Source organism: Microtus oregoni, unplaced genomic scaffold (assembly GCF_018167655.1).
Source record: "Microtus oregoni isolate MIOR12 unplaced genomic scaffold, Mior012 000001F_ref0000356, whole genome shotgun sequence".
Lineage (NCBI taxonomy): Eukaryota > Metazoa > Chordata > Mammalia > Rodentia > Cricetidae > Microtus > Microtus oregoni.
Genome location: NW_024543060.1, coordinates 55662759 through 55688440, shown reverse-complemented (window position 1 = coordinate 55688440; position 25682 = coordinate 55662759). Strand labels below are relative to the sequence as shown.

The window sequence follows — 25682 nt, the reverse complement described above, 5'->3', positions numbered from 1 at the left end:
CGTGTAAAAGATACTCGTAGATGAAGAAACCTGGGGTTGAAATGGTAAAGTTTGAAGAGCCCGAACAGTGGTAGTTAGACGAAATGAAAGGAGACGTAAGGCAGTAATGCAAGGAAAAAAAAAAAACAAAAAAAAAAAAAAAAAACGATACCAACCTTTTTAACCGGAAAGACAAACTCAGCAGGAGGAAATGGAGACCTGCGCAGTGAACCCAAATCACTTTTAAACTAATAGTAGTTAATAACTTAAGTACTATTTTGTAAAAGTTCATTCGATACTGTTATTTGATGAATGTACCAAAAAGAAAACAAAATCGGTAGCATGGCTGGGATTTGAAGTATTTGGAGGAGGTGAGCTGTTTAAAGACTTACTGTTGAGTCCAGACAGAAATCCAAGCCTTTCAATTCTTCCTTGGGCTCTTTGACACGTTGGCTAGTTAGTGAAGCTGAAGTTGTTGGCTGTTTCACCTCTGACCTCTTATGGTAGTGTTAGTCATCTATTTTATTTATTTATTTATTTATTTATTTGCAGCCCTGGCCTTTTCACCTCTGACCTCTGATGGTTGTTTTAATTAATTTATATGCAGCCCTGGCCGGCCCAAGACTCGCTTTGTAGACCAGGCTGGTTTTGTATTGAAGACCCAGGCGCCTCGCTTGACCAGCGTCTAGAGCCCAGGGATTAGAGGCGTGCACCGCCTCCACAGTTAGCCTTAGGAAGGTATTCTTATTAGAACCTAGCAGGAGTCAGGAAGCTGGCTCTAAACTGAAGGGAGCGTGTTCAGCCACAAGTGTCGGGGCCCTGATGCCTTTTAGCTAAGAAGGCTGGACTAGGCCCCTGCCCAAACACCAACTGTTGCAATGCGCTTGTCGGGAATGACAGCAGAACATGATGGGCGGTGGAGGTTTCAGAGAAATAAACACTCAAGAGAGGTAGAGAGAGCCGGTGCGAAGGTTTTTATTTAGCACAACCGCGTCGCCTGGCTGCAAATCCCAGCATCCTCTCCGACCCTGGGAACCAATGAGCAACCTTCAGGCCAAGCAGCCAATCCCGCCCTTCGCCTGTCACCGGCTGAATTGTGGGAATTGTGGTTTTCACGTGGCAATCACACAGCATGGTTGTCAGGGCGCAGGGTCGGCCACGCGTACCGATCGGAAGAAAAGCTCATTTTACAGCGCTCCCGTTGGCCTCCAGGCCTGCTGAAGGCATCGCCACTCACGAGCCTCCCGCGCCTTAAAACACATAAGTCATCTCCTCTCCTCTCAACGTCCTCCGGGGAAGAGCACGCAAGCTACCGCAGGAGCATTCCGGCCTGCTACGCTCCCGGCCCGTCCTTTAACCGTCGCTCTATAGTCTCGCGAGACCAGGCCCCAGAGGCGTTGTCATTCCCCCTGAAAGGCGGCCCGCGCGGAGACTGGCATCGGACGCCACCAACGGGAGCGTCTCTCTGAGCGGCGCCTGCGCAGAGCGCTCGGGACCGCCTCGGTGACCTCCGACCCCGCCTCCCGCAGCGCCCCGCGTCGGCCGCCCCCGCCCTCCCCGCGAAGGAGGCGGGCTCTGGCCTCTGGCGCTGGGGAGCGAGACGGCGCGATCGCGAGTGTCTGGCTTCCCGGCGAGGCCCAGCCGCCCGTCCCGCCGCCCATGAGCTCGTCGCTCCGCGAGCAGCTCCGTCGTTAGGCCGTCCCCGCCAGTCTCTCGTCCTGCCCCCGCCCCCCGGGACCGGCACCCCCCAGCCCCGTCTGCCCGGGCCCCGCACGTCGTGTCGAAGCGCCTTCCCCGGTCCGCGTCGCGCTGCGACCCTGGAAGCGGGCGCCGCCGCCAACGAGAGGAGGAGCCCCGGCCGCGGGCCCCAGCAGCCACCGAGCCAGCAGGCGGCATCGAGGCCGGCAACATGGCGAGCGCTTCGTACCACATTTCCAACCTGCTGGAAAAAATGACATCCAGCGACAAGGACTTTAGGTGAGACTGAAATCCGACCCTCACGCCTCCTCGGGGAGGTTGGGGGGACAGCCGCCGCCGCCGCCCGGGCCTCGCAGCAGGCCCGGCCCCACCCCTCGGTCCGGCGGGTCTCCAGCCACCCCCTCCCCCATCTTTCCTCCAGGCCGTTGTCCGCTGTGGCCCCCGGGTCCCTTTGGCGCCCCGGCGTCCCTATCGCATCCTTTGTCCACCCCTAGGGACACGATGCTAGCGTCCCAGGTAACGCCGTGGGCCGAAGGCACCCTCTCCGGTGGAGAAGGAGTCTTTCCCGGGCGGGAGGCGAGCGGCCAGGCCTAGTCCCCGGCTCTCCGGAGACACCAGGCCGTCCTGCCGCCGGGGACAAGCTGCTGCTCATCAGCCACGCAGCAGCCGCCTGCTTTTCCCGCGGATGGGAATGGGTGCAACGATCAACTTTTTTCGAGGCTTCCGCTGATTGGATTATATACTTTTTTTCCCCTTCGGGTATTCTTGTTTGAGAAAGGTGGGAAGAAGAGGGAGGGGAGCCGGGGGAGGGGGGAACAAAACTTGGCCTGCAGGATTTTTCCCGCCAGCATCGCTGTCACTTTCCCAGGTCAGGTGAAACCCCATTCAGGATCTCCCGGTTTCAGTCTCATACAAAATCAAGGCCAGAGGGCTGAATTGCCGAGACGCTTGCCAGGCAAACGAGTCTTCTTGGAAAGAGGGGCTGATGAGCCGTGAAGCTTAATCATGGAGTTGTGTTCTGGGAGACCTGGACTATGGGTTCTTCTTTCCGGTGCACTTGAAGGTGTCACAGTTTTACGGACTAGCTTAGTCTGTTTTTTTCCACGCTACACTGATTGTTCCAGCCTTCCTGATTACTATCCCTTCACAAATAAACAAGCAAGCCCTCTGTCAAAAAGAAAAGAAAAAACTATTACATTGATACGTGACTTTTGTCTGCAAAGCTTTGGGAGGTATAGTTTTATGGATATTTAAAAAGAACAAATAGTCTTTGGTTGAAACGAGCCTAGGAGCTTGGGCTTTACTGTGTGAGCTGTTTTAACACCTGAAGATTTGTCCAAATCCTATCAGGAACAATTTTCCAATCAGTGAAACGAGAACCCTGGGGAAGTAATGCCTTTGTTCCTAGATTAAAGTCATTAAAGTGGTCAGTGACTTACCATGTTGTTTCTGTGACCCAAAACCACTAATACCTTAATTTTTTTCCCTTTTCTACTTTGAGATCTAAGTCTTAAATTTCCATTTGAAAAAATAAAGGTTTCCCGAAGATTTCAATGTTGTGATGTGGGGAAAAGAGAGAGCGACTTGTTGAAGCATTTTGAATTTTTAGGTTTGTTTGTTTCTAGGACCCATATTGAAGATTGAAGCTCTTGTTGTTGGACTGTTGAGGATCAGAATGACTTTGGTTACTTCTGGATCTTTGCTTACTCACAGTTGAAGTCTTGAGATTTGAATAAATGAATGAAACACACATGCAAACCCAATTCTGAGGTGTGTGTGTGTGTGGTTCCTTCCTTATGTCCTGTAGGCACTTCCTATAGAAGTACTGAGTTTCACTCTGAATTTTTGCTAGGATCATATAATTTTGTTCATTTGCAGGCTCATGGATGAATATATTTTGAAAGACTGCAGAGCATGCGACTATTGATTGAAGTGATTTCCTGTAAAAGAATGTGTACACACTTGGATTTTTCTTTTGTTTTGAAAACAAACTGCTATGAAAGAAAAAAACTCCGATTTTCTGCATTTAGATTGGAGTGAATCAAAACATTGACCAACTATTAGCCGTAGTTCTGGAATTTGATAGATGTTTTCTTTAATAACAACAGCTTTCTTTAATTTAGCAATATTACAGTTTTTGGTTTTTTTACTCTTTTTTGGGGGGTAGGTGCGTTTGAGACTAGGTTTCTCTGCAATAGCCCCGGCTGTCCTGGACCTTGCTCTATAGATGCTGACCTAGAACTCACAGAAATCCGCCTGCCTCTGCTTCCCGATAGGATTAAAGACTTGTGCCACCATCACCCAGCTCTTAACTCTTTTTTCCTTTTTAAACTAAATTTTAGCCATTTTCTTAACATATCTTCGGGGCTGAAGCTCTCTATCCAGTAGTATCGAGCATTTTTGAAAGTTAACACATTGAGCTCAAGTCTTTTTTGAAGAGTTTTTTATATTTTCGTTATGTAAACACATAGCTTTTTAAGGTCATGCTTGGTTCTCATTAGAAGTTTAGTTGTTCCTGTAAGTATCAAGATTTGTGACTAAATATTTTTAAATACTTAATTGGCAGAAGATTTGAAGGCAGGCTAAGCAGCATTATGTAATGCCCGCCTTGTAGAAAGCTCCCTGACAGCCTCGAGCTCCAGGACAGCTATAGGGTTTGGCCCAACAGAATTGTGAGGTGAGATTTTTTTGAGGTTTTGTATATATAACTGTTGTGCCACTCTCTAGGATGAAGTTAGTGACAATGTCGTATCACAATGTCAAAAGCTTAGACATGCTCATAAGGAAGGAAGACAATGTTTCTAGAAGGAAGAAAAAGCTATGTTCTCATGGTTTACCAGGTCTGGGTTCTAGTCCCATGGGATTCTTAACTATAAATTGTGAGGTCTTGGGAAATCCATCTGACTTGAGATTCAGTTTTCACTTCAAAAGCCTTCAGTGTGTGTGGTTACAAACTCTCAAGGATAGCTCTTTTCAAACAGCAGTGCAGTGCATTAAGGCAGAAAGGGTGAACAGCATGAGCATAAACTGTAGGATGTTTTTAAAGATCCATTTGTGGAATTTAAATTGTAGGCTTATCTTATTATTTATTTATTTTTTTTTAAAAAAAAATCTCTCCTATATCTTTACCTTCAGTGTTTTGAAGGTTGGTACTCGTGTTGCGGATAAAGCAAGCATAAGAGGTGTAAAACGAACTTGGAACCTAATGAGAGGGGACATTTGTGTGTCCCAGTGTCTAGGATAGGTAGTGCCTGTCACCTACTTTGATTTGGGGAAAGATTATTTTTAAAATGATTGCTAATTCAAGTAACCCTTTAGAAGAAAAATGGAAAGACATCACTCATTGCCAGTGTCCGTTAGAGCAGTTCTCACTACTTCTTGCGCCCCCCAAAAACCCCACTTAAGTGTGCTCAGACACCCCTCCCCCAAAAGACCTTTATTATATCAATAGTTACTTGGGTTCATTGACCTTTAGAGGTGTGTTCAAAACCAAAGAGCAGATAGAGTAGCAGTCAGCAGATTCTATAGATAACAAGGAAAGCTTTAGGGGAGATGAACACTGAGTCCTCCTTTATGAATATTAATAGTAGATATTTGGTGGTTGTGATAACTTAGAAGCTTTATCCACTTGATTTTATTTATCCTTGTCTCTGGTAAAGTGGATAATAACAACCTCTATTTTGGAAACTGGGATTGATTGAATAAGGATTTGCTGGAAGTCAGCTAGTAAAGCTGGAATTTCTCTTTATTCATGAGTGCCTGGTTATGTATTCCTGGGATTTTAAATTATGGGCATTCTGATTCAGGTTTTAAATTTCAGTTGCTTCTAAAACTAGGTTCATGGAATGTTTTGTTCTGGAAGATGGCTTAATTCCTTTAGCAGAGCTTTGAGAAGTGGGCTCCACTTTTTATCCCTGGTAAATCTGCTTTTTGGATGGTTAAAACTTTACTGTAGAAGTGTGTAATCTCTGCAGTATGTAGGTGTCTGATAAGAAGTGACAGAGGATTAAAGCAAGGAGATGTCATGTCTGTGGTGATCTTACTGAGGTCTTGCTAATAAAGTTCTTGATAAAGTATGAAAACACCTGGCAAAAAAACCTTGGGGAAAAGGGAGAAGATGATTTTGTCCTATAACTGGACGGTCATTGGTTCCACGGAGTCCTTAAGAATAAGGACCTGATTTTTTTAAATAACTATGTTATTTTACTTTGTGTGTATGAATGTTTTGCCCACATGTATGTATGTGCACCATGTATGTGCCTGGGACTCTTGGGTCAGAAGAGGACACTGGATCCCAGGAACTGGCGTTCTGGATGTTTGTGAGCCATTATGTTAAGTGCTGGGAAGTGCACCCAAGTTCTAAGAGCAACAGGTACTCTTTAACCTTGGAGCTGTCTCTTCAGGGGTCTGGTCTTAACCTTTCTACTCTTATTCAGTTCATTGAACTGCTGGCTTCCACGAGAACTTGTAGTGCTTGAATTGCATGGAAGGAAAAAAGGCATGCAAGCATTTTGAGAGATCTCAAGAAACCATTGTAAAACAATTCCATGCTGCTTGATACAATCTTGAAATAATTTATGATGTTGATAGTTTGTTACAAAGTTTATTTTTGCTTTGAATATTAGTGGAACTTCCTTAGTAAAAATCTAAGCCTGTAAAGAAATCACAGTGGGAAGGGAGTTGGAGAGTTTGTTGACTTTGAGCTGCAAGTGTGAGTTATCACATTGACATAGAAAGAAGCGTAAGCATCACCATCTTCATTGCCTTTTCTTGAGCAGCTTTAAAAAGACCTTTGTGGTGTTTAAAAGGTGACTTGAGATACTTTGTACTTACTCTAAGGCAGATGGTGGTTACAGCTTGCTTGATATCCCTGAATGCCAATATGGGCAGACAGATCAGCAGCAGTGAGAGTTGAGTACTGAAGAGGGAGAGGAAGAAATGTGATAGAAGGAACTTGGCTGTGTAGATAGATGATCCCAGGCTTACTCATAGCTCTAGGAGATGCATCAGGAAAAGGTGGTTTGTGCATAAAATATTTGAGCGATAATTGCTGAATGGTGCATTCTGGCCAAGTCACCTAGATTTCTACTGTAGTCAAAAGTCAAGTTGCGTTTATGTGTGAGGGGAGGTGGGGAAAGTACATTGTACAACACAACATGCCACTTTCTAGCGTCATTTCTGCTCCTCTGTGCTGAATTTACCCGAAATAAATAAGTTTCCCCAGGAAGCTCTCAGCAAGAGTAAGCCAGGTGTATAGGGTCTGGATTCCAACTGTCTTGTAACTCACTATCTGAAGAGCTTCGCCTGAGTTCTCCATACCGATGCCTCCACCACTACCCTGCCCCCAAATACTTGCTGACTGTGTAAGGCATCTTGCTTGCAGATTGGGTCCACCTTAGAATTGCATAGTAGGCTGAATTTAGCAGTGAGGATTTTATCTCCCTCTTCCATATTAAATCTCCTTTGTTCCCAGTTTAGCTTATTAAATTAATGTTTGCTGGAAATTGCCAAGTAGAACAGCACCTGGATGCAACTCTTTTCCAGCCTTCTAGTAAAGACCTCAGACTTCTCAGTCTCCTGGTCTTAGTCTCTTCCGATGACTCAGTCACTCTGTCAATTAGAATTTCCCCTAAAAATCATCTCTGGTTCTTTTTTTTTTACTCCCTTTTTGATTCTGATTGGCGACAAGAAAAACTCCAAAGCCCTTAGCTGGTATCTCAGCTTATTAAAGCCACTCTCCCTAACATCCCTAACAGTCTTCCCCATGTCATAGATTTTAGTGCATGTCTTCTGTGTTGCACTTAAGCACTGTTAGCACACTTGGATTTTTCTTAAGTGGCATCCCAGATGTCATTTGGTATCTCCAAAAGCTAAGGCTGTTGGAAGGAACCTGTTTGGGGCGTGTTTAGAAGGGCGTAAGGAAGCAGTTTTGCTTAAATTGGATCTTGTCAGGAAGTCATGATTGTGTCCCAATAATCTTTTGGGGAGAATATACCTAAACAGTGGAAACGTTGGGTCACTAGCAGGTGCTCACTCCTTTAACAAGAAGGGGAAATAACTGATAGTTTTTGTTCTTATAACCTTCTCTACTGGATGTTCTTGTTTAAATTCAGTTCAAGGAAATAATATGCTTTAGATGGGAGCATCTCATCGGATTGTAGTAACTGAGGTTTGGGTGTGGGCCTCAGATTTCCTTCCTTCCTTCCTTCCTTCCTTCCTTCCTTCCTTCCTTCCTTCCTCTCTCTCCCTCTCTTGCTCAGGAACCTGTCCTGAAACTTGCTCTGTAGACCAATCTGGCCTTGAACTCAAATAGAAAGATCCACTTGCCTCTGCCTCCTGAGTGCTGGAGTTAATAGCGTGGACTACTGCGTTTTGTTTGTTTTTTAATTTTTTCAGCCCCTACTTCTGGATAGTAACAAAGTTGAACTATAGAACATTAATCTGTGATGTTCATGTTCTCATATCTGCTCACTTCTGTTGCTTAAGATTGGAGGCATACCCAGTCAGTACAGTTTGTAGTTAAACCAGGATGACTTCCTTGTCGTGGTGGGGTGAGATGAGTGCTTTAGCCTCTTGATTTTAAAATATATATATTTTGCTTAATATTTTTTAAAACAATCTTTTCTCATTTTACATACCGATCCCAGTTCCGCTCCCTCCCCTCTTCCCGCTCCCTCCTCCTCCCCCCCCATGCATTCCTCAGAGAAGGTAAGGTTTCCCATGGGGAGTCAACGGAGTCTGGCAAGTCACTTTGAGACAGGACCAAGGCCTCCTCTCTACATCAGGGCTGAGCAAGGTATCCCTCCATAGAGAATGAACTCCAAAAAGCGAGTTCAGACATGGAGCCTCTGATGTTAACAGTGGCTGCTCCATAACATTGAGACTCAGCTTCTCACTTAGGTGCCCCCAGCCTTTGTTCTTCCTCGCTGACATTGGTGCCTGGATAATCAGTCTTAGGTCTTCCTCACTTCTTTCTTCTAGCTCTGTCCCTGTCTGTAATCCCTGTCTTTTTCTTTACTCTCTGTTCCTGTATGTAAGATTCTAAAATGCTGTTAATTTTACCCCTTAAATTCAAGTACAAGGAATTGGCCCTTATTGTTTGTAGCAATTTTTTTTCTGGAAAATTCTCTCAAATCTGAATTAGCAGATATTGAACCCCAAATCATTGATTGCTTTTAAGGAGATTATAAAGTTTGATTCCTGTGATTCCCCTAACTCCTGCATTTTTATTAGTTGATATGTTAATTTGTTTTATGTCTACTTGCATTTAAAAGCACTTTATTTAATATGGTCGATTAGGCATGAGTGAAGCTTATTTAACACGTGTTTTTTTCCGGAAGGCACGCTGCAGCTCTTTGTATATGGGAATGCTAGATGGTTCTTCAGATTATGCATGGGGCCACGTTAGGCAGCAGAACCATCAGCAGAAAGTGTAGATGTGGACCACAGAGTGCTGAATAACCCCGCCGAGGGTTAGTTCCCTGTGGTATGAGGTAGGAACCAGGAGGCAGAGCCCCACTGCAATAAAGAGTGTGTTGTGTGTTGGAGGACTCGAATTTGTTATCACCTTGGAGCTGTCGGCAAGTGGTTTCAAAGGGGAAGATTTGAGTTGGGCTTACTCATTTTTTAACAAGTCAGTTGACAGGCCTTGAGTAATAAGGACTACTGTGTTACCCTTGCACTTTTGTTAATCACTTAGTCTGAGTTGTCTTTCTTATGCTTTGGTGGTTCTCCTAACGTGCCTCTAGTCCAGCCAACCAATGAGTGACTTTCTGAATGAAGTGTTGTAATGGTTCTCTGGAAGAGAAGTCTAGTCATTTCTCAGCCTAACTTTGCCCCATGTGTATTTGGTAGCTTCCTGGTGGTCCTAATTAAGTCCGAAGTCTGGTATGGCCTACTGGACTCATTCATCCCCAGACCCGGCTTTCCTGGCACCAGCTGTTTCCCCTTCCCAGAATAATTGTGTCTTCTCATCGTACCTCACTTTTCCCTGATATGGAGCCCCTGTTCCTGTTTGCTGGGCATCTTATCAGGGCATTGTGCGTTAGCATGTTAGCATCTGGGGATGGGGATGTCCTGTAGAGGCTAGAATAAGGAATCAGATCCCATGGAAGTAGAGTTAACAGTTGTGAGCTAGGACCCAAACTCTGCTCCTTAGGTTTCTTAACTACTTAACCATCTCTCTTTCTGCAGTTTTCCTTGATGAGATTTTGCTTTGCTCTGTAGTGTTTATCTCAGGTCATAATTTTCCAAGTACTTCATATACGAAGCCTTCAAAGTATTCCCTTTACTGGATTGTAATGTAAATTCTGAAACAATGGGATATAGATCTGCTTCAGCTAGTCCTTGTAACGTTAGCAGTTTGTAGAATGCCTGGTATGTTGATTTCCCAGGAGATGATTAGTGAATACCTGGGACCATTTTCCAGCTTCACTTTAGTCTGCATTTCCATTTTCTGTGGTTAAATTTTTCCCCACTTGGTTTCTGTGCTTCAGCTACACAAAACATCTAGGCAGTCCTTTATTCTGAGCTGCTCTGTGGTTCCCTCCACCACTCTTACCAAAACAGAAAGATAAAGCCCCAGGACAGACAGCTTCCCCATGGTCTCAGCTAGCAGGCATTTTGCTTGACACTTTGTCTGACAGGATTGTTTGGATGGTCTCAGTAAGTGTTGTTCTGTTCTGTTAAGACAGGAGCTGAAGTACCTTTGTCTAGCCTCAAAGTCTTTTAGCTGAGTCTGACCTTCTGCCTGCACCTCTCAAGTACTGGAATTATATAGGTGTACACACCATGCCAGGGTGCCTTTTAGTATTAGAAATTTGTAATAAATATATAAATGACAATTGATGGAGGAAGGTCATTGGTTAAATAAAAAGAAACTGCTTGGCCCTCATTGGTTAGAAGATAGGTGGGAGGAGTAAACAGAACAGAATGCTGGGAGGAAGAGGAAGTGAGCTCAGACTCCACAGCTCTCCTCTCGGGAGCAGACGCCTGAGAGAGACGCCATGCCCCGCTCCCAGGCAGACACAGGCCATGAAGCTCCGACCCAGGATGGACTAGGCTAGAATCTTCCCGGTAAGACCGGTTCTCACAGATTATTAGAGATGGGTTGATCGGGATATCAGAATTAGCCAGTAAGGGCTGGAGCTAAAGGGCCAAGCAGTGTTTAAATGAATACAGTTTGTGTGTTGTTATTTCGGGGCATAAGCTAGCCAGGCGACTGGGCTGCCAGGGACGCAGCCCCGCCGCCCCTATTTACTACAGACAATTTAAAAAGAGATGACTATATTTGCAACTTTAGATGGAACTAATAAAGTTTTGGAAAAAAAATGGAAGAATGAGATTTGCCTATTTATGTCTGTCCCATTAGATGAGAAAGAACAGACTTAGAACAGTAGAATATGCTGAAGAGGCTTCTAAACTACCTTTTCAACTTGCTTGAGGACAGCATTCAAACTGGCTGAGAAGCTTTCTTCCTTCTGAGAGTATTTATTATACAGGCTTTTATATGGGACTCGAAAGAAACTTCAGAACTGTCTGTTTCAGCCTCACCACTGAGAGGTTATTTTGGGATTATGAAACTTTCATCCAATTTTTCTGATGTTGAAAAATACTGTGGATAATTTTGCTGGTACTCATTTCAGCCTTAAAGTTTGTTTAGTTGTTAATTACTGGGGTTTTGGATATCAGTATGCTTCTTTATTACATGCTTTTGATGTCAAAGTAGAGGCTGGTTGATCCTTTGCTTGTGCTTAGCTTAGTCTTGCTTTTCTAGCTTAATAGATTAGTTAAAGAATGTGCCCGTTCTTGTACCAGAACTATCAAACACCTTGTTACTGGGATTGTTTATTTTATTGTTTTTTAGCTTAAATTGATTGTTGTTACTGGACCTGACAACTGGCATTACATAAATGTTGAGGAATTGTAAACGCTGAAGTATTTTAATGTGTTCTATTTAGGGAATGTGTTTTTTTCAGTGCTTTGTGTGGTGGTTGGAATAAGGATGACCCCCATTGGGGTGCCATACTTGAATGCCTAGTCACTAGGGAGCAGAACTATTTGAAAGGATCGTGAGGATTAGGCCTTGTTTGCTGTGTCACCCTGGGTAGCTTTGAGGCTGCAAAAGCCCATTCCAGTCCCAGTCTCCCTTCCCCTGTGGATCAGGGTCAAGCTCTCAGTACTGCTTCAGTGCCAGCCTGCATGCCACCATGCTCCCTTCGTGATAAGGGACTCACCCCCTGAAACTGTACGCCAGCCCCCAGTTAAATCCTTTTTTTTCATGAGCTACCTTGGTCATGGTGTCTCTTCATAGGAATGGAACAGTGACTAAGACATTTGTATACCTTCATTAATATATTTCCCCATTTCAGAATATTAATCAAAACTTTGATTTTATTATTGTTTTAGTTTATAATAGGAGGATCATCAAAAAGTGCCGAATTTATTTCCTGCTGCTCAATGTGAACAAAAGTTTTTCTTTAGCAGTTTTATGGAACTTGATAAAAATTGAATTATGTATTTTTATGCAGTTTAAAACTGACATTGATGTTAAATGATTATTGATTCCTAATTATTGGAATTGTCCTTGAAATTACCTTATACTAGTCACGTACTGAATTAAATTGTCACGCAAGCCATCACCACATAGCTTATTAACCACATTGCTAGATTACTTGCTATAGTAGTTTAGTTATTAGAGTTTTTCTTTTCAGCTGGGTCTTGTTCAAACAAGAGGGAAAAGACTATTAAGTATTTGTTATTTTAGTTGAACTATTTTAATGGTTGAGAGCCAGGAATTAGGAAAATGTTCATTTGGCTTGTAACAGCTCTTCATGCTTTATTTGCATGGGATCAGCCCATATCCAGTGACATTAATTTTAAACAATTTCCTCTTAACCTATATGGGGGAAGGAAATCTAACACTTTTATACTTCTCTTTACTGAATATTCATCCGGTTTATTAAATCTGAGATCAAGTGATAGAGCTGGCCTTTTTTTCCCCCAGTCTGTTTGATTTTAAACCTTCTTTTGTCTGTGGTTTAAAAGTTTCTGTATATTTTTGATTTTTATGTGTATGAGTATTTGCCTCATGGGATGAGGAGTTTTGAAATGGGGTTTCTCTGTGTAGCCCTGGCTTTCCTGGAACTCAACTCTGTAGACGAGGCTGGCTTTGAACTCATAGAGATCTACCTGCCTCTGCTTTCCAAGTGCTAGCATTAAAAGTGTATACTACCACTGCCTGACAAAATTGTTTTGGTTAAGAATTTTTCCCATTTTTACTAGGTTTATGGCTACGAATGATTTGATGACAGAGCTGCAGAAGGATTCCATCAAGCTGGACGATGACAGCGAGAGGAAGGTGGTGAAGATGATCCTGAAGCTGCTGGAAGATAAGAATGGGGAAGTGCAGAACCTAGCTGTCAAGTGGTGAGTTATGTCTGCTTGCTCACTTGAAAACTGGTACTTAAGTCTGATGCTGCCTTCCTTTTCTAGAAAGTTTCTTTTTAGAATTTTTAGGTTGCTGGTAACTGTTGTGATTGCATGCGATTAATTCAGGATATTTCGGTATAGACTCTTAACTCGTTAGTGTAGACTTTCATGGGATTATACAACTTTCATGGGAAGTGCATAGAGAGAAATCAAGAAACACTGCTTTTTGTGTGACCGTTGCCTATTTTTGTTTTGTTTTGATTTGTTGGTCTGCATTTGAAAGTTCTACTCTAGTTGAGGTGAAAAACAAAACTTAAATCTTAGAAAGTTACAGCCCTAAAGACTGCATGTGCAGGCCTGACGTCACAGGAGGCAGACTAGCAAGGGTTAGTTAGAGAGCTCCTTTCTCACAAAAGGGAGGGGAAGTAAAAGGCAGACAGTGAAAACCAGAGTGAGGTTGATGTGATCATGTGATTACAAGAATCTGCTTGATTGAAATTGCAGGAATTCCAGTTGTCTTTTAGTGTGCCTCCAATAAGCACTGCTTACTAGTTAGGATCTTGGCAGTTGTATTTATTATTCTTAGAGGATAGAATTTGAGTTCTTAGTAAATTATTTTTGAACCAATTTAAGCCTTGCATGTAAGGCTGAAGCAAGGGGGTCTCCGGACTCAAGGCCTACTGTTAGTAAGGCCTGGCATGGAATGAGAGCTAGAAGAAGGACTCAGTGGGTGACGGTCTGCTGAGCATGCGTGGGGGTTTGCTGAGATGTGTGATATCCTCCCTTCTTCCTCAGTGCCACGAACGATAAACAAGTTAGTAAGTCAGCTTCATTTGTGGGTGCTAAATCTTAGACACTAATGGATAAAAGAAGGCAGTTTCATCTATGAAATTCTGTGTCATTGTGTACATCGGTCAGTATCAGCTTACAGCTTTGTCCCATTACTGCCTTTCTGGTTTTATATAAATCTTTCAAGTTAGTTTTCGCCTCGTCATTTAGATTCCTGTCTATAAGAAAAATCTGTAAAAGATTAGAATTTCTATCATTGGTTGACATAGGAATTTCTAGAAAGACTTGGAGTGCAGGTTTACTTAACCCTGAGACCTTTACAAGTTTAAAATAAAACAGGTCTGTACCAAGTGCTTTATCCTTGGTGGTGTGGCTCAGCAGGTAAAGGTACTTGCTGCCAAGTCTGAAGATTTGAATGCAATCTCCAGATCCCACATAGTAGAAAGGGAAAAGGAATTCCCACCATTTATCCCCTGACTTTCTTACATGTACTCAGAACATGATGACAGAGTATTTAAAGTGGTATGAAACATGCAAATATTTGTATAGGAATCTTTTGGTCTTTTTATTTGTTTTGTTTTTAGAAACAGGGTTTCACTGTGTAACTCTAGCTGTTCTAGAACATGTTCTGTAGACCATGCTGGCCTCAAACTGGGGATCCGCCTGCCTCTGCCTCCTGAGTGCTGGGAATCTTTGGCTCTTTTAATGATCTCTTTTGTGTTTGCATTTATAATTAAAGAGATTGGGGGCTAAAGATACAGCTTGGTTTTAGAGTTCTTGCTTAGCATATGTGAGTTACTAGTTGATCCCTAGCACTGTTAACAAAATGGGGAGCAAACTTTCTATTATATTCCAAAAGGACTTAGGATACGAGCAGATAGGACTGCTCAGTTAGCTTTTCTAGTTCAGTGATAAATCACTAGCCAAAGGCAACTTAAGAAGGATTTTATTTCATGCTATAGGTTATAGTCCACCATGGGGCAAAGCCAAAACAGGAACTCAAGCAAGGCAGGGGTCTGAAGTCTGAAGCAGAAACTGCAGACAAAACCACTTCACTGACCGGGCGGTGGTGGCGCAGGCCTTTAATCCCAGCACTTGGGAGGCAGAGGCAGGCGAATCTCTGTGAGTTCAAGGCCAGCCTGGTCTACAAGAGCTAGTTCCAGGACAGGAACCAAAAAAGCTATGGAGAAACCCTGTCTCGAAAATTTATAAAAAAAAAAAAAAAAAAAAAAAAAAACACTTCACTGGGTTTGTCTCGGGGTTACATTCAGCTGCTTTTCTTACTCAGCCCAGGCCACCGTGGGCTGGGCCCTTCGAATCAATTGACAATCAAGAAAATACCCCGATATACCTACCCACTGGCCAGTCTGATGAAGGCAGTTTTTCTGTTGAGATTCCTTCTTTATTCTGTCCAGTTTACAAGATCAGCCATCTTTGCAAGGATAAAAATCATGGTCATAACTAAATAATAACTGATTCTCGAGGGAAAATGGCTTATACATAAATGACTAAATTCTTGTGAAGAAATCAAAAAATTATCAAAGAATTTGATTGCCACTTCCCAAAAAAAGGTTGAAAAATCTTCCACAAATCCCTGTGAAACCTGAAAGAGTAGATAGTTGTAGTACCATTGTGAAGTGCAGAACACATCTGAGAACATGGCAGACTTAAACCAATTACTCTAATCACTAGTAAAACAGGCTGACTAAAGGTAACACTGAAAAGGGAAGCCAGAGGTCAGACTGCACTTAAATATTTAAACTAAAACGTGGTACTATCGTAAGGACGATGCCCCCTCGAATGTGAGAATGAGCAGTAGAATATTAATATTGTATGTTCATTTAGGTTCTACTGGTGTTAACTGGTCAGAAGGAAAAACATGTATCTTGTTAATTGGGAAGACATTATTAGGATTCCACATTGGCTTGTGGCTACTTAGAATTACAAATGAAAGCATGCCTTCCCTTAAGCAGCTTCAGACTCACTGTCAGTAATGTGAAAATAGACCACACAGGCCTTATTCCCTCTTGACAGAATTCGCTGTCTGTTTCAGTAAGACATTTACAAGTCCAGGAATTGATGGGTTCTTCTTGTTCAGAGGATCTAGCTGGGAAGCTCAGCTATTTCTATATCCCTGACTGGAAGACTCAGTCCTTCTCTATTTGAGGAAGTTGTCCTTTTTGGCCAAGCCCTAGAAGCTTTTGGGAGGGACACACCCCTTGCTAGCCAGATTAAGCAAATCAGCCCTGGCTGGTTTGGGTCAGTGGGGTGACCCTTACATCTGATAGGTTCTTTTTTTTTTTTTGGTTTTTCCAGACAGGGTTTCTCTGTGGCTTTGGAGCCTGTCCATCTGATAGGTTCTTAACGTTGAAAGTCGAAACAGCTCATATAATGAGTACAAAGTACACTCACACTTACAGACTAAGCCTGTGCTTTCTTCTGAGGGAATGAACCACTATAACACAAGGAAAAGAGTGTCTTTAGAAGAATCCAAAAAAAAAAAAAACGTATTCAGAAAAGAAGAATTCAGTGAGGTAGCAAGATGTATACCGTACACAGTGAGTGGCTTTTCTGTTCTTATAAAACCAGCTTTATGAAAAAATCTGTTTATAGTCTGGAAGAAGATAACCTGCTTATTCCAGTGTCCGAAGGACAAGAAGTGTTAAGGTGGTGACCTTGAACAGAGCCCGTTAGGACTTATAGAAGGTTACACTCTGTTTCCCAAACCTAAGGAGGAGAAGGACCTAAGTGATAGTGTTGTTGCAGGTGCTATATCCTGTGTCAGCCATGTGGGATGGGGCTGGGAGAGAGGCGGGCAGGTGAATTCTTTTCTTGTACTTGTCAGTTTCAGCCATTCCAATTTCCAGTTGATGTTGATGGTATTAATTTATATTAAGCACTGTTGCAGTTTTTTTCTTTTTTCCGTATAATGAATTAGTTTATTTCCTACTATCCTTTCAAGACAACATTTTATAAGAATACGAATGTGTTAGAAGGAGCTGGAGAAATTGTTTAATCATTAAGAACACTGGTTCCTCTTTCAAAGGGCACAGGTTCGATTCCTAGCACCTACATGGTGGTGCATAACCTTCTCTATTTCCAGTTCCAGGGGCTCCGACACCTTCTGCCCTCCATGGTACATGCATGCAGGCCAAGCACCCATACACAGTGTAATATAATATTAACGGGGCCACTGTTTACCTCCCTGAACATAAAATGTCTGTTGAAATTGGGGTGCTAAATGCCGGCATTCCGAGTCACGTGATCGGTTCATATAGGTAGATTTTTCATCAATCCTCAGCTCACAGATAATAAGACGGAAACTTACTATTAACCATGAATTCTCAGCTTATAGCTTAGGCTTATTTCTACGAAGTTCTTTTAACTTAAATTAACCCCTATCTTCTACATTTTTTTACGTGACTCGGTTGCCATTACTTTATAAAGCCCACGCTGCTTGCTCAGTGTCCATGGTGTCTTCTCTCAACTCCCTCTTCTTCCCAGCATTCTCTGTCCAGAAGTCCCTGCTGTATTTCCTGCCTAGCTCTTAGCTTTGTACCTTTTAATGAAACCAATCACAGTGATGTATCTTCAACAGTGAAAAGGAATATCCCACAAGTCCATTGAGTCTGATTCCCCCTGATGCTTTTGGAAAACCTACATTCATTCTGCAGTGTTTCTTTCTTTGATCCATGTCCATACCTCAGAATACCAGGAACAGGTAAAAATAAATAAATCTTGAAAGAAAGAAAGAGAAAGAAAGAAAGAAAGAATGAATGAATGAATATAGGTGTTATAATGGGTTCAAAGTCTAGCTTCACTTCCTGATTCTTGGTTCTCTCTGTGGGAGTGTGGGCCATATTTGGAGACTTAATGAGACTCTTTAGGAGGTGAATTTTTATGGTGGAAAATAGGGAGTTATTGGTTTTATTTTGATACATTTATGAAAGAAATGTTAATTGATAACAAAGAAAAGACATCACCTGTGTGGTTAGAAGATGTCCAAGTGGAGTGTCCTTTGGAAAGTAAAGTTATGGGTTATTTTACACTGCAAGAAGAAAAGGGAAAAAAGAAGGCTCTTAATCACAGAGGTAGCAAAGCTTCCTTGTCCTTAGGAAGCAAGGTGGAAAAGGAGAAGTAGCACAAGACATGGGAGTCATAAATGAGTCACATGTTCTGGCCAGTAGTAGAATTGTTCACTACATATTCCTACATCTGTGAATTGCTTCTTGGGTATGCCTGTACGAGACCAGATAATAGTCTCTAACACCCGTGCACCTCTTGTAGCTGGTCTTCATGGTCATTTTAGTATCATTTGTTCAGGGTTTCTGAAGTGTGTATAGATCCGTTTTTCAAAAAAAGTAAAGGGGTTATTTTATTTTACAATATAGAATACACTAATTAGAAAGGAAAGCCGTCATTTCAAACTTAGACAGGCCAAGCCAACCAGAGCACCAGGAGAAGGCATGAGAATCCAAGACCCACGAGTTTACCCATTCAGGAGTCCCATAAAAGAACGAAACTGAAAGTTGTAGTATATATGCAACAGACCTGCTTCAGTCTCTGAGTTCATGATCTTTGTCTCATTCTAGGAGCTGTTTCGTCCTAAGTTTGCCTACCATTTGGCCAGAGTGTGGCTATTTATTTAGTTATAGACTTTTTCCAGCTTTTAGAATTGGGTTTATCTTTATTATCAAGTTGTAGGATTTTTAAAATATATTTTTTATTCTTTTTTAATTTTAAAACAATCTTATTTTATGTACCAATCCCAATTGCCTATCTCTCCTGTCCTAAAATATTTTTATATCAATCCATTTATGCATTTATTTTGTAAATATCTTTTAATTTGGTCTTTGGTTGTTAATTTTAATTTTTGAGTTTATTTTGATTTAACTTATAAAGTATCTGTTTTGTGGCTATTGTTCCCCTTTGGTGCTGTGGTGTATAGGAAGTCTGGGTTAACCTGACTCACTTTGGCTAGCTTAATTTTTTCCCCTTTCTTGAGACTATATTGTTTCTTTAAAAGCCCTTATTATTTTAATCACTGTCAATTTCAGTGTTTAAAATAATTATGCTGAAGCTGGAGGAATGTCTGAGAAGAGCCCAAGTGAGCCAGTTTCTCCTATCTGTTACATGAATTTGTGTTAAATCCTTGGAGTTTTGTACCTAACAGTCACTTCAGTGGTGAATCTGTTGAAATCCTCATTATTAAGTGGGGCTATTTTTTGTGGGAGACTGCTTGGCCACTTGTTCATTTCCCGGCTGCCCAGATTCCTGAAATAACCACACAGAAACTATTAATTAAATCACTGCTTTGCCCATTAGCTCTAGCTTCTTATTGGCTAACTTTTCCATCTTAATTTAAACCATTTCTTAATCTGTGTATTGCCACAAGGCTTACCGGGTAAAGTTGTGGCTTCTCCTTACTCTGCCTTTTTCCTCCCAGCATTCATTTTAGTTTTTCCAACCTAGCTCTATTCTCCCCTGCTATAGGTCCAAAGCAGTTTCTTTATTCATTAATGGTAATCACAGCATACAGAGGAGACTCCCACATCACCTCCCCTTTTCTGTTTAAATAAAAAAGAATATTTTAATTTTAACATAGTAAAATTACATATAACAAAACAGTTATCAAGCAAGAATTATAGTTACAATATTTATATCTATTTTATCTTTTATTGTGACTAAGGAAAACTATATCCTTTAACTCCATCAAAGACTCCATAAAGATACAATATTACCTAAGTGTAGGCCCATATTTTTGGATGGCACGAGAGCCATTAGCCTGGTCTGAGCTGATCACGTAACTCTGCAGACAAGCTGTCTCTGCCTAACAATAGCCAGGATGTACTGCTCCTAGTTTCTTTTGTTATAAATGTAGATTACCTGAGAAAAGATGTTGGCTGAAGCTGATGACTTAAGAGTTAAGAGGTTCATTGCTTCCTCCTTTTGTAACTAAGAGGATGTCTTATAGAGATGCTAATTCATGGCCTACCTGACTGCTAGCATACAGGTAGATGTGGACATGCCTTGAGCCCATGCACCTCGTTGCCTAGGAGACAGCCTAATATGTTTTCCCGCTCAATTGATGTGATGGTATATAAGGTCTTTGGAGAATAAACGAGAGATCTTTGGAGAGAGATCTTGTCCTTCCATGATGACCGTGTAAGCTGCGTCGGTTTATTCCTCGCGACTCCGTTCCAGTCCAGTTAGGGAATCTGTGTTGGACCCACATGGGCTTCAACACCTAAGTAAACAGGAAGTGCATTGTAAACCACTTCCAAAACTCTAGAATTGACAGAGACATCTTGCTACTTGTACAGTCACCCAGAGTTCTGTAACGTTGGAGCATTCATCTTCAGCCTACAGGCCCATGGTATTGACAGACTTTTTCATGAAGCAGGAAATCTCAAAGACAGTTCCACCTATATTGGCAGACTGTCAGCCACTTTTTTTCTGTGTCCTGCAGAATGTCTGGCAGACTTTTTCAGGAAGCAGGAACCCCAAAAGACTGTCTCACCTTTAGGCAAATTCAGCAGTCATTTCTCTGTGGGTCCTGCATGTTCAGTTCATACAATATACCATCAAGCAGTCCAGGCAAGAGCAGTTTCTTGTCCGAATGGCTAACCAACACCATAAGGAGCCTCTTTGATGCCCATCTTTCTCTTGAAGTAGATTGGTGCTGCCAGGAGCAGATGTGTCTCATTGTCATAAGTCCTAAATTCTTAAAACATTTTAAATGCCATATTCTATAGTCTTTGAAAGATTCAAAGAATACCTATCTATCTGAAATACATCTCTGTACATCTAGAAAATCTAACTAACATGACTACAAGATTGACTATTATAGATGATTATCTATTAACCTATTCTTAACTATACATTGCATTTTTAAATGAGCTATACAAACACAATACCTTAATCAAGAACAGAAATATACATACAACAAAATTGCCTTAAATTTGTATCAATAGAGCAAGAGCCATACTAATGGAAAGTACCCATCTCTATAGCAAGCCCCTCTTTAAATGTAAAGAAACATTTACAAACAATTTTTGGAAATATGGGCGTAGTTCTTTCTTTCCAAACTGCTTCTTGCTCTTTATTGAGCTAAGTAATTTTTTGAGGGATGTTCAAGGCGACCTTTACAGGGTTTAGTCCATCAGACCACATAAATCTTGAATTAACCCACAGGTTCTCATCTTCTGTGGAAAACAAAAGCAGAACCTCTTTCCCAAAGCAGCATATCCTTAGACTCAAATTCTGAAGTCAAGATACTTTTATGTTGGTTTAACTTAGCAGCCCATACAAAGAAATGTGTCTTTATACTTAAATCCTTGACAGTCAAAAAATTCAAAGAAAGCACAATAATATTCATAATCCAGACTCTGTGTATTTTCCATCTTTACATGACTTATTTTTTTACTCTACTACTGTTTAATACTTAATGTCTATGACTGTCTGTACTCTTTTATATTATACTTACTGTCTCTTTACTCTTTTTCTTCTCTCTCCAAAGCCTACGTATATTTTTTTAAGCAGTGTCTTGTTTAGAGGTCTTTTGTGTTTGAATTTGTCTTATTTTGCCTCTGCAATTCTTTTCTGCCCAAGAGTGCTTCTTAAAATGTTGAACAGCGACTAAGGCTGCTTTGTCTCTTTTGCTCCACCCAGGTCAGCAGGTGGGGCAGAGTCTGTTTAGCACGACCCATGCTCACAGTCCTATTCTTATGCAGACAGTGCATCTGTGTTGCCATTAAGCAAGTTGTAGGAGTCTGCTCAGAAACCCCATTTAAATGCTCCATAACCAGACCCCCAGAAAGAGTTAAAGAGTTTGTGCTGACTGTGCGGTCCAGGATTCCAGGGCTGTTTAAGCTGTGGCACACCGCCAGCAAGCAAAGCCCATTTTTAATAAAATGGGGCTAAATTTTGTTTTTTAGTGTCTAGAATTCCTTTCCAAGCCCTCTAAGGTTTTATCTGAATTTAGTCGGCCACATTGGAGTGCCAGTTTGTAATAGGAAGCCTCTTGTTTGTTTTCCTGGCCACCCAGACTCCTGAAATAATCACACAGAAACTATATTATTTAAATCACTGCTTAGCCCATTAGCTCTAGCTTCTTATTGGCTAACTCTTACATATTAATTTAACCCATCTCCATTAATCTGTGCATCACCACAAGGCCATGGCCTACCAGCAAAGTTTCAGTATGTCTGTGTCCATTGGCAGCTCCATGGCTTCACCTCACTCTGTGTTCCTTCTCCCAGCATTCAGTTTAATTTTCCCCACTGAGCTCTGTTCTGCCCAAAGCAGTTTCCAAAGCAGTTTCTTTATTCATTAATGGTAATCACAACATACAGAGAGGAATCCCACATCAACTATTGGTGGTAGATCTTCTCTGGTGTTTGGTTTGAGTAATCTATTGATTGAGAGGGATCTTAAGATTTCTGTTTTGTTGTTTCTTTTTAGTAATACCAGTTTTTTTTTTTGCATGCATTTTAAAAGTGCATGTTGTTAAAGATGAAACTCTTGATACGTGTTTAAACATTAAGGAAGCCTTCATTCAAACTCAGCAGTTAGTTGTGATAAGTGCAAGATTGTTGGAGTAGGGAGAGAGATTAGATTCGCCTGAATAAAAGGACAAGTGGGAATTATACCCAAAAGGAGACAGGGAAATTAGGAAATGGAAAATAACCCAGGAGGAGACATGAGTAAGGGAATTCTTAACTCACTGCTTGCTTTGCATGTTTATCCAACGAAGATGGAAACAGAATCATCTTTATCAGTGATTAGGCATACACGTGTTTAATTGCTATTTAACACCTAATATTTGACTGTTTCATAGCACGGGAGCCTTTATTAATGTTTTGTAAATGTTGATATAGTTGGATTTGTAGAAGTTGCTTTTCTTTTTTCTGCTTGATTTTCACCCACCCCACTCCTTTAGATTACTTAAAGATCTGGATACCTTCTGAAAATCCACTGAAAGGTTCAGACTGTCACTGAATGCCGCTGAGGACTTGTTTTTTCCTTGGATTTTGATGTTTTCATCAGTACACAACAATGATCCAGAGACCACATGACATGTGCTTCCATAACAAATTGAATGCAAAACTACACATAGAAATTAATTTTTTTTAATTTCAGACATTAAGAAATTTACAGACTAGTACTCTCTACTATTTTTTAGGATATAACTTGTTGTATATGTTTGTAGTGTGTGTGCACATTTGTGTGTGTGCGCGCATATACTTAAGGAAAGCTCTTCACTAGTCAAGCCATCTCTCCAGCTTCCATTTCAGTATTTTTTTCAGTATGCATTCCATTTATTTTAGGTTCTGGTCTTTCTTCTCCATTAGAAATGGTTGTCTTTTTTCTTTTCCTTGTTTATATTTTAACATCCTTTTCCCACTAAGTCTCATTGTATTTGATTAGGGTTGTTTACCAAAGTGAGAGTTTTGAAATAGTTTTTCCTTTCTAACTGTTTATCTCTTGAGAGCCTACTACCAAAAACATTGAACTTTAAGTCTGCCAATAATATTGAATGTGAAAGTTTTTGGAAACTGTAAATTTCATAGTTATATGAATTCTTACCTCATAAGCTTTATAGTAAATCCTCTATTTTAGGGCTTATGTCTTCTTTATCAGGAATCTTGTCTAGCAGTCATTTCTTGATGAATATTCATATACCAAACATGCCTGCTATATACTCCAGAACATACAGAAAGGACTTCTATCCTCATGGGGGGGGGGGGTTCAACCAGCAAGAGTAATAGAAACACAACTATATAAAAGAGATATGCAGCGTGCTTTGAGAGCATATAATAGGACTGGTGGTTTTCATTGTGCTTTTAGAATTTAGACAGGAAATTAAAAGAAACTAGAACAATAACAAGAAAGAGTCAAAGTTAGCAATGTAGCATCATATGGGACTTTTCTTGCACCTGAAGCTTGTTGGGAGCAGATCCCTAACTATTAACACTTTTGTTTGCTTGTGTTTGTGTGCGTGAAGGGTTAGCATGCAGGATGGAAATCTTCGTTTTCTTCTTATTCTGCTGGAAATCAGTGGGGGAAAATTGGGAACCAACTACAAGAGTTCTATCAGTCAGTTCCCCTTCATCTTTATTTATGTGTCATATGATACGGACATCCATGGTTAAAATTGACATTTACTAGGCAAGATTTCTATTTGTGCTTACTTTTTCTGTTTATTTTTGTTTTTATCTAGTTGCTAAAAGAACTTCCTTCTTTCTGTTGCAGTCTTGGCCCTTTAGTGAGTAAAGTCAAAGAATACCAAGTAGAGACAATTGTAGACACCCTCTGCACAAACATGCTTTCTGATAAGGAGCAGCTTCGGGATATTTCCAGTATTGGCCTTAAAACAGTAATTGGGGAACTTCCTCCAGCTTCCAGTGGTAAGCAAGAATGTTTTTTCTTATTTTCTTTCTACATGGAGATATACCTTCCCTGCATTCCAAGGGAAAGAGCTAATTTGAGGCCTTATTTTTCTTAAACACAAATGTAACTTTTGAGTAAGTGGAATTTAAATGTATAGACTCAGTTCTGTAGGGTATTTATGTTGAAGCAGGGTGGTGTGTGTGTGTCTGTCTACATGCACATGAGCAACATCTCCGTTTGGTGTGAAGTAACTACGTTGGAGCTTAAACGTGTTACTTTTTTCTTTTTAGAAACTGTTTAAATTGCAGTGCAAATGCATCAGAACATAAATGGCAGTTGCTAGAAAGAATTCAAGAGCAGCAAACCCTTGATACATTTCAATCTAGACATTTGTTTGCCACAAGCACTACAGGCTTCTAGTCAGGATTCAATAATTGCCCAGCAAAATGTGAATAGTGATAGTTGTTACATTTCCCGTACCCCTTGACAGTTAAGATTTTTGATTATTGGTTAGGTCTAATAAGCTATTATTTTTACGCATTTTTTTCCTTAGCAAGGCTCTCTTAAGTGTCTTGAACAAGGTTAGTCTGTTGAATATTTGGTAACCAGTACAGCTATCAGATAGATTTGACATATTTGAATTTTTTATTTACTCCCCCTATAGGCTCTGCACTAGCTGCTAATGTATGTAAGAAGATTACTGGTCGCCTCACCAGTGCGATAGCAAAGCAGGAAGATGTCTCTGTCCAGCTGGAGGCCTTGGATATTATGGCAGATATGCTGAGCAGGTAAATGTGCCCACTATTTATTTGTATCGTGTGTTATAACTGTAATAAAACTTGCCCTAGATTTCGGTGGTTGGGGGTAAAGGAAATGTAGGCTGATATGCGTCACAGATGTTTCATGATTCTGAAAAATCTTAAGTTTGTGATTGCACATTTTTAGCAGTTTGTTATTATTGTGTTCTTGTTCAGTAGTCTGCTGACATGAGGAGATGCTTTAGTGGAAGTCACAAGTCTGCAGTTGAACAACTGTGTTTACACTGCATGTCTGTGCGACGGTGCAGGGGGGTGGATTTTATTCACTTGTTGCTTTCCTACTTTTTGTGGCAGGCATAAATAAATAAGGCACTTCTAAGAAAATGAACTTTATAGGGCATTTCAGTTTCAGTGTATCCTTGTTTCTAACAATTATTAGTTATTCATTATTTGTGACTAGTATTATGGTTAATTTGGTTTAATATAAAAATAGTTGAGGGTTTTGATAGAAAAAATTGTGCGTTTATTAAATAATGTAATGAGGGGCTGTGATTGCCCTGTCACACAGAGCTCTCGTGCTTTTATCTAGGAGGTAAGAAGGGAAATGGCCGAAAAGCAAGGGAGCCCAGACAAAGT

General features: G+C 41.1%; 1 protein-coding gene across 1 annotated transcript in view; it reads left to right on the top strand.

The window, feature by feature from the left end:
- Nucleotides 1-1576: 1576 nt before the first annotated feature.
- Nucleotides 1577-25682, top strand: part of Cand1 (cullin associated and neddylation dissociated 1) — a 42042-nt gene continuing 17936 nt past the window's right edge. The window contains exons 1-4 of the mRNA XM_041663424.1: nt 1577-1956; nt 12961-13104; nt 24151-24305; nt 24953-25076. Coding sequence (XP_041519358.1) covers nt 1889-1956; nt 12961-13104; nt 24151-24305; nt 24953-25076 — 491 coding nt within the window. The 5' untranslated portion in view covers nt 1577-1888. The remainder of the gene's footprint in view (nt 1957-12960; nt 13105-24150; nt 24306-24952; nt 25077-25682) is intronic.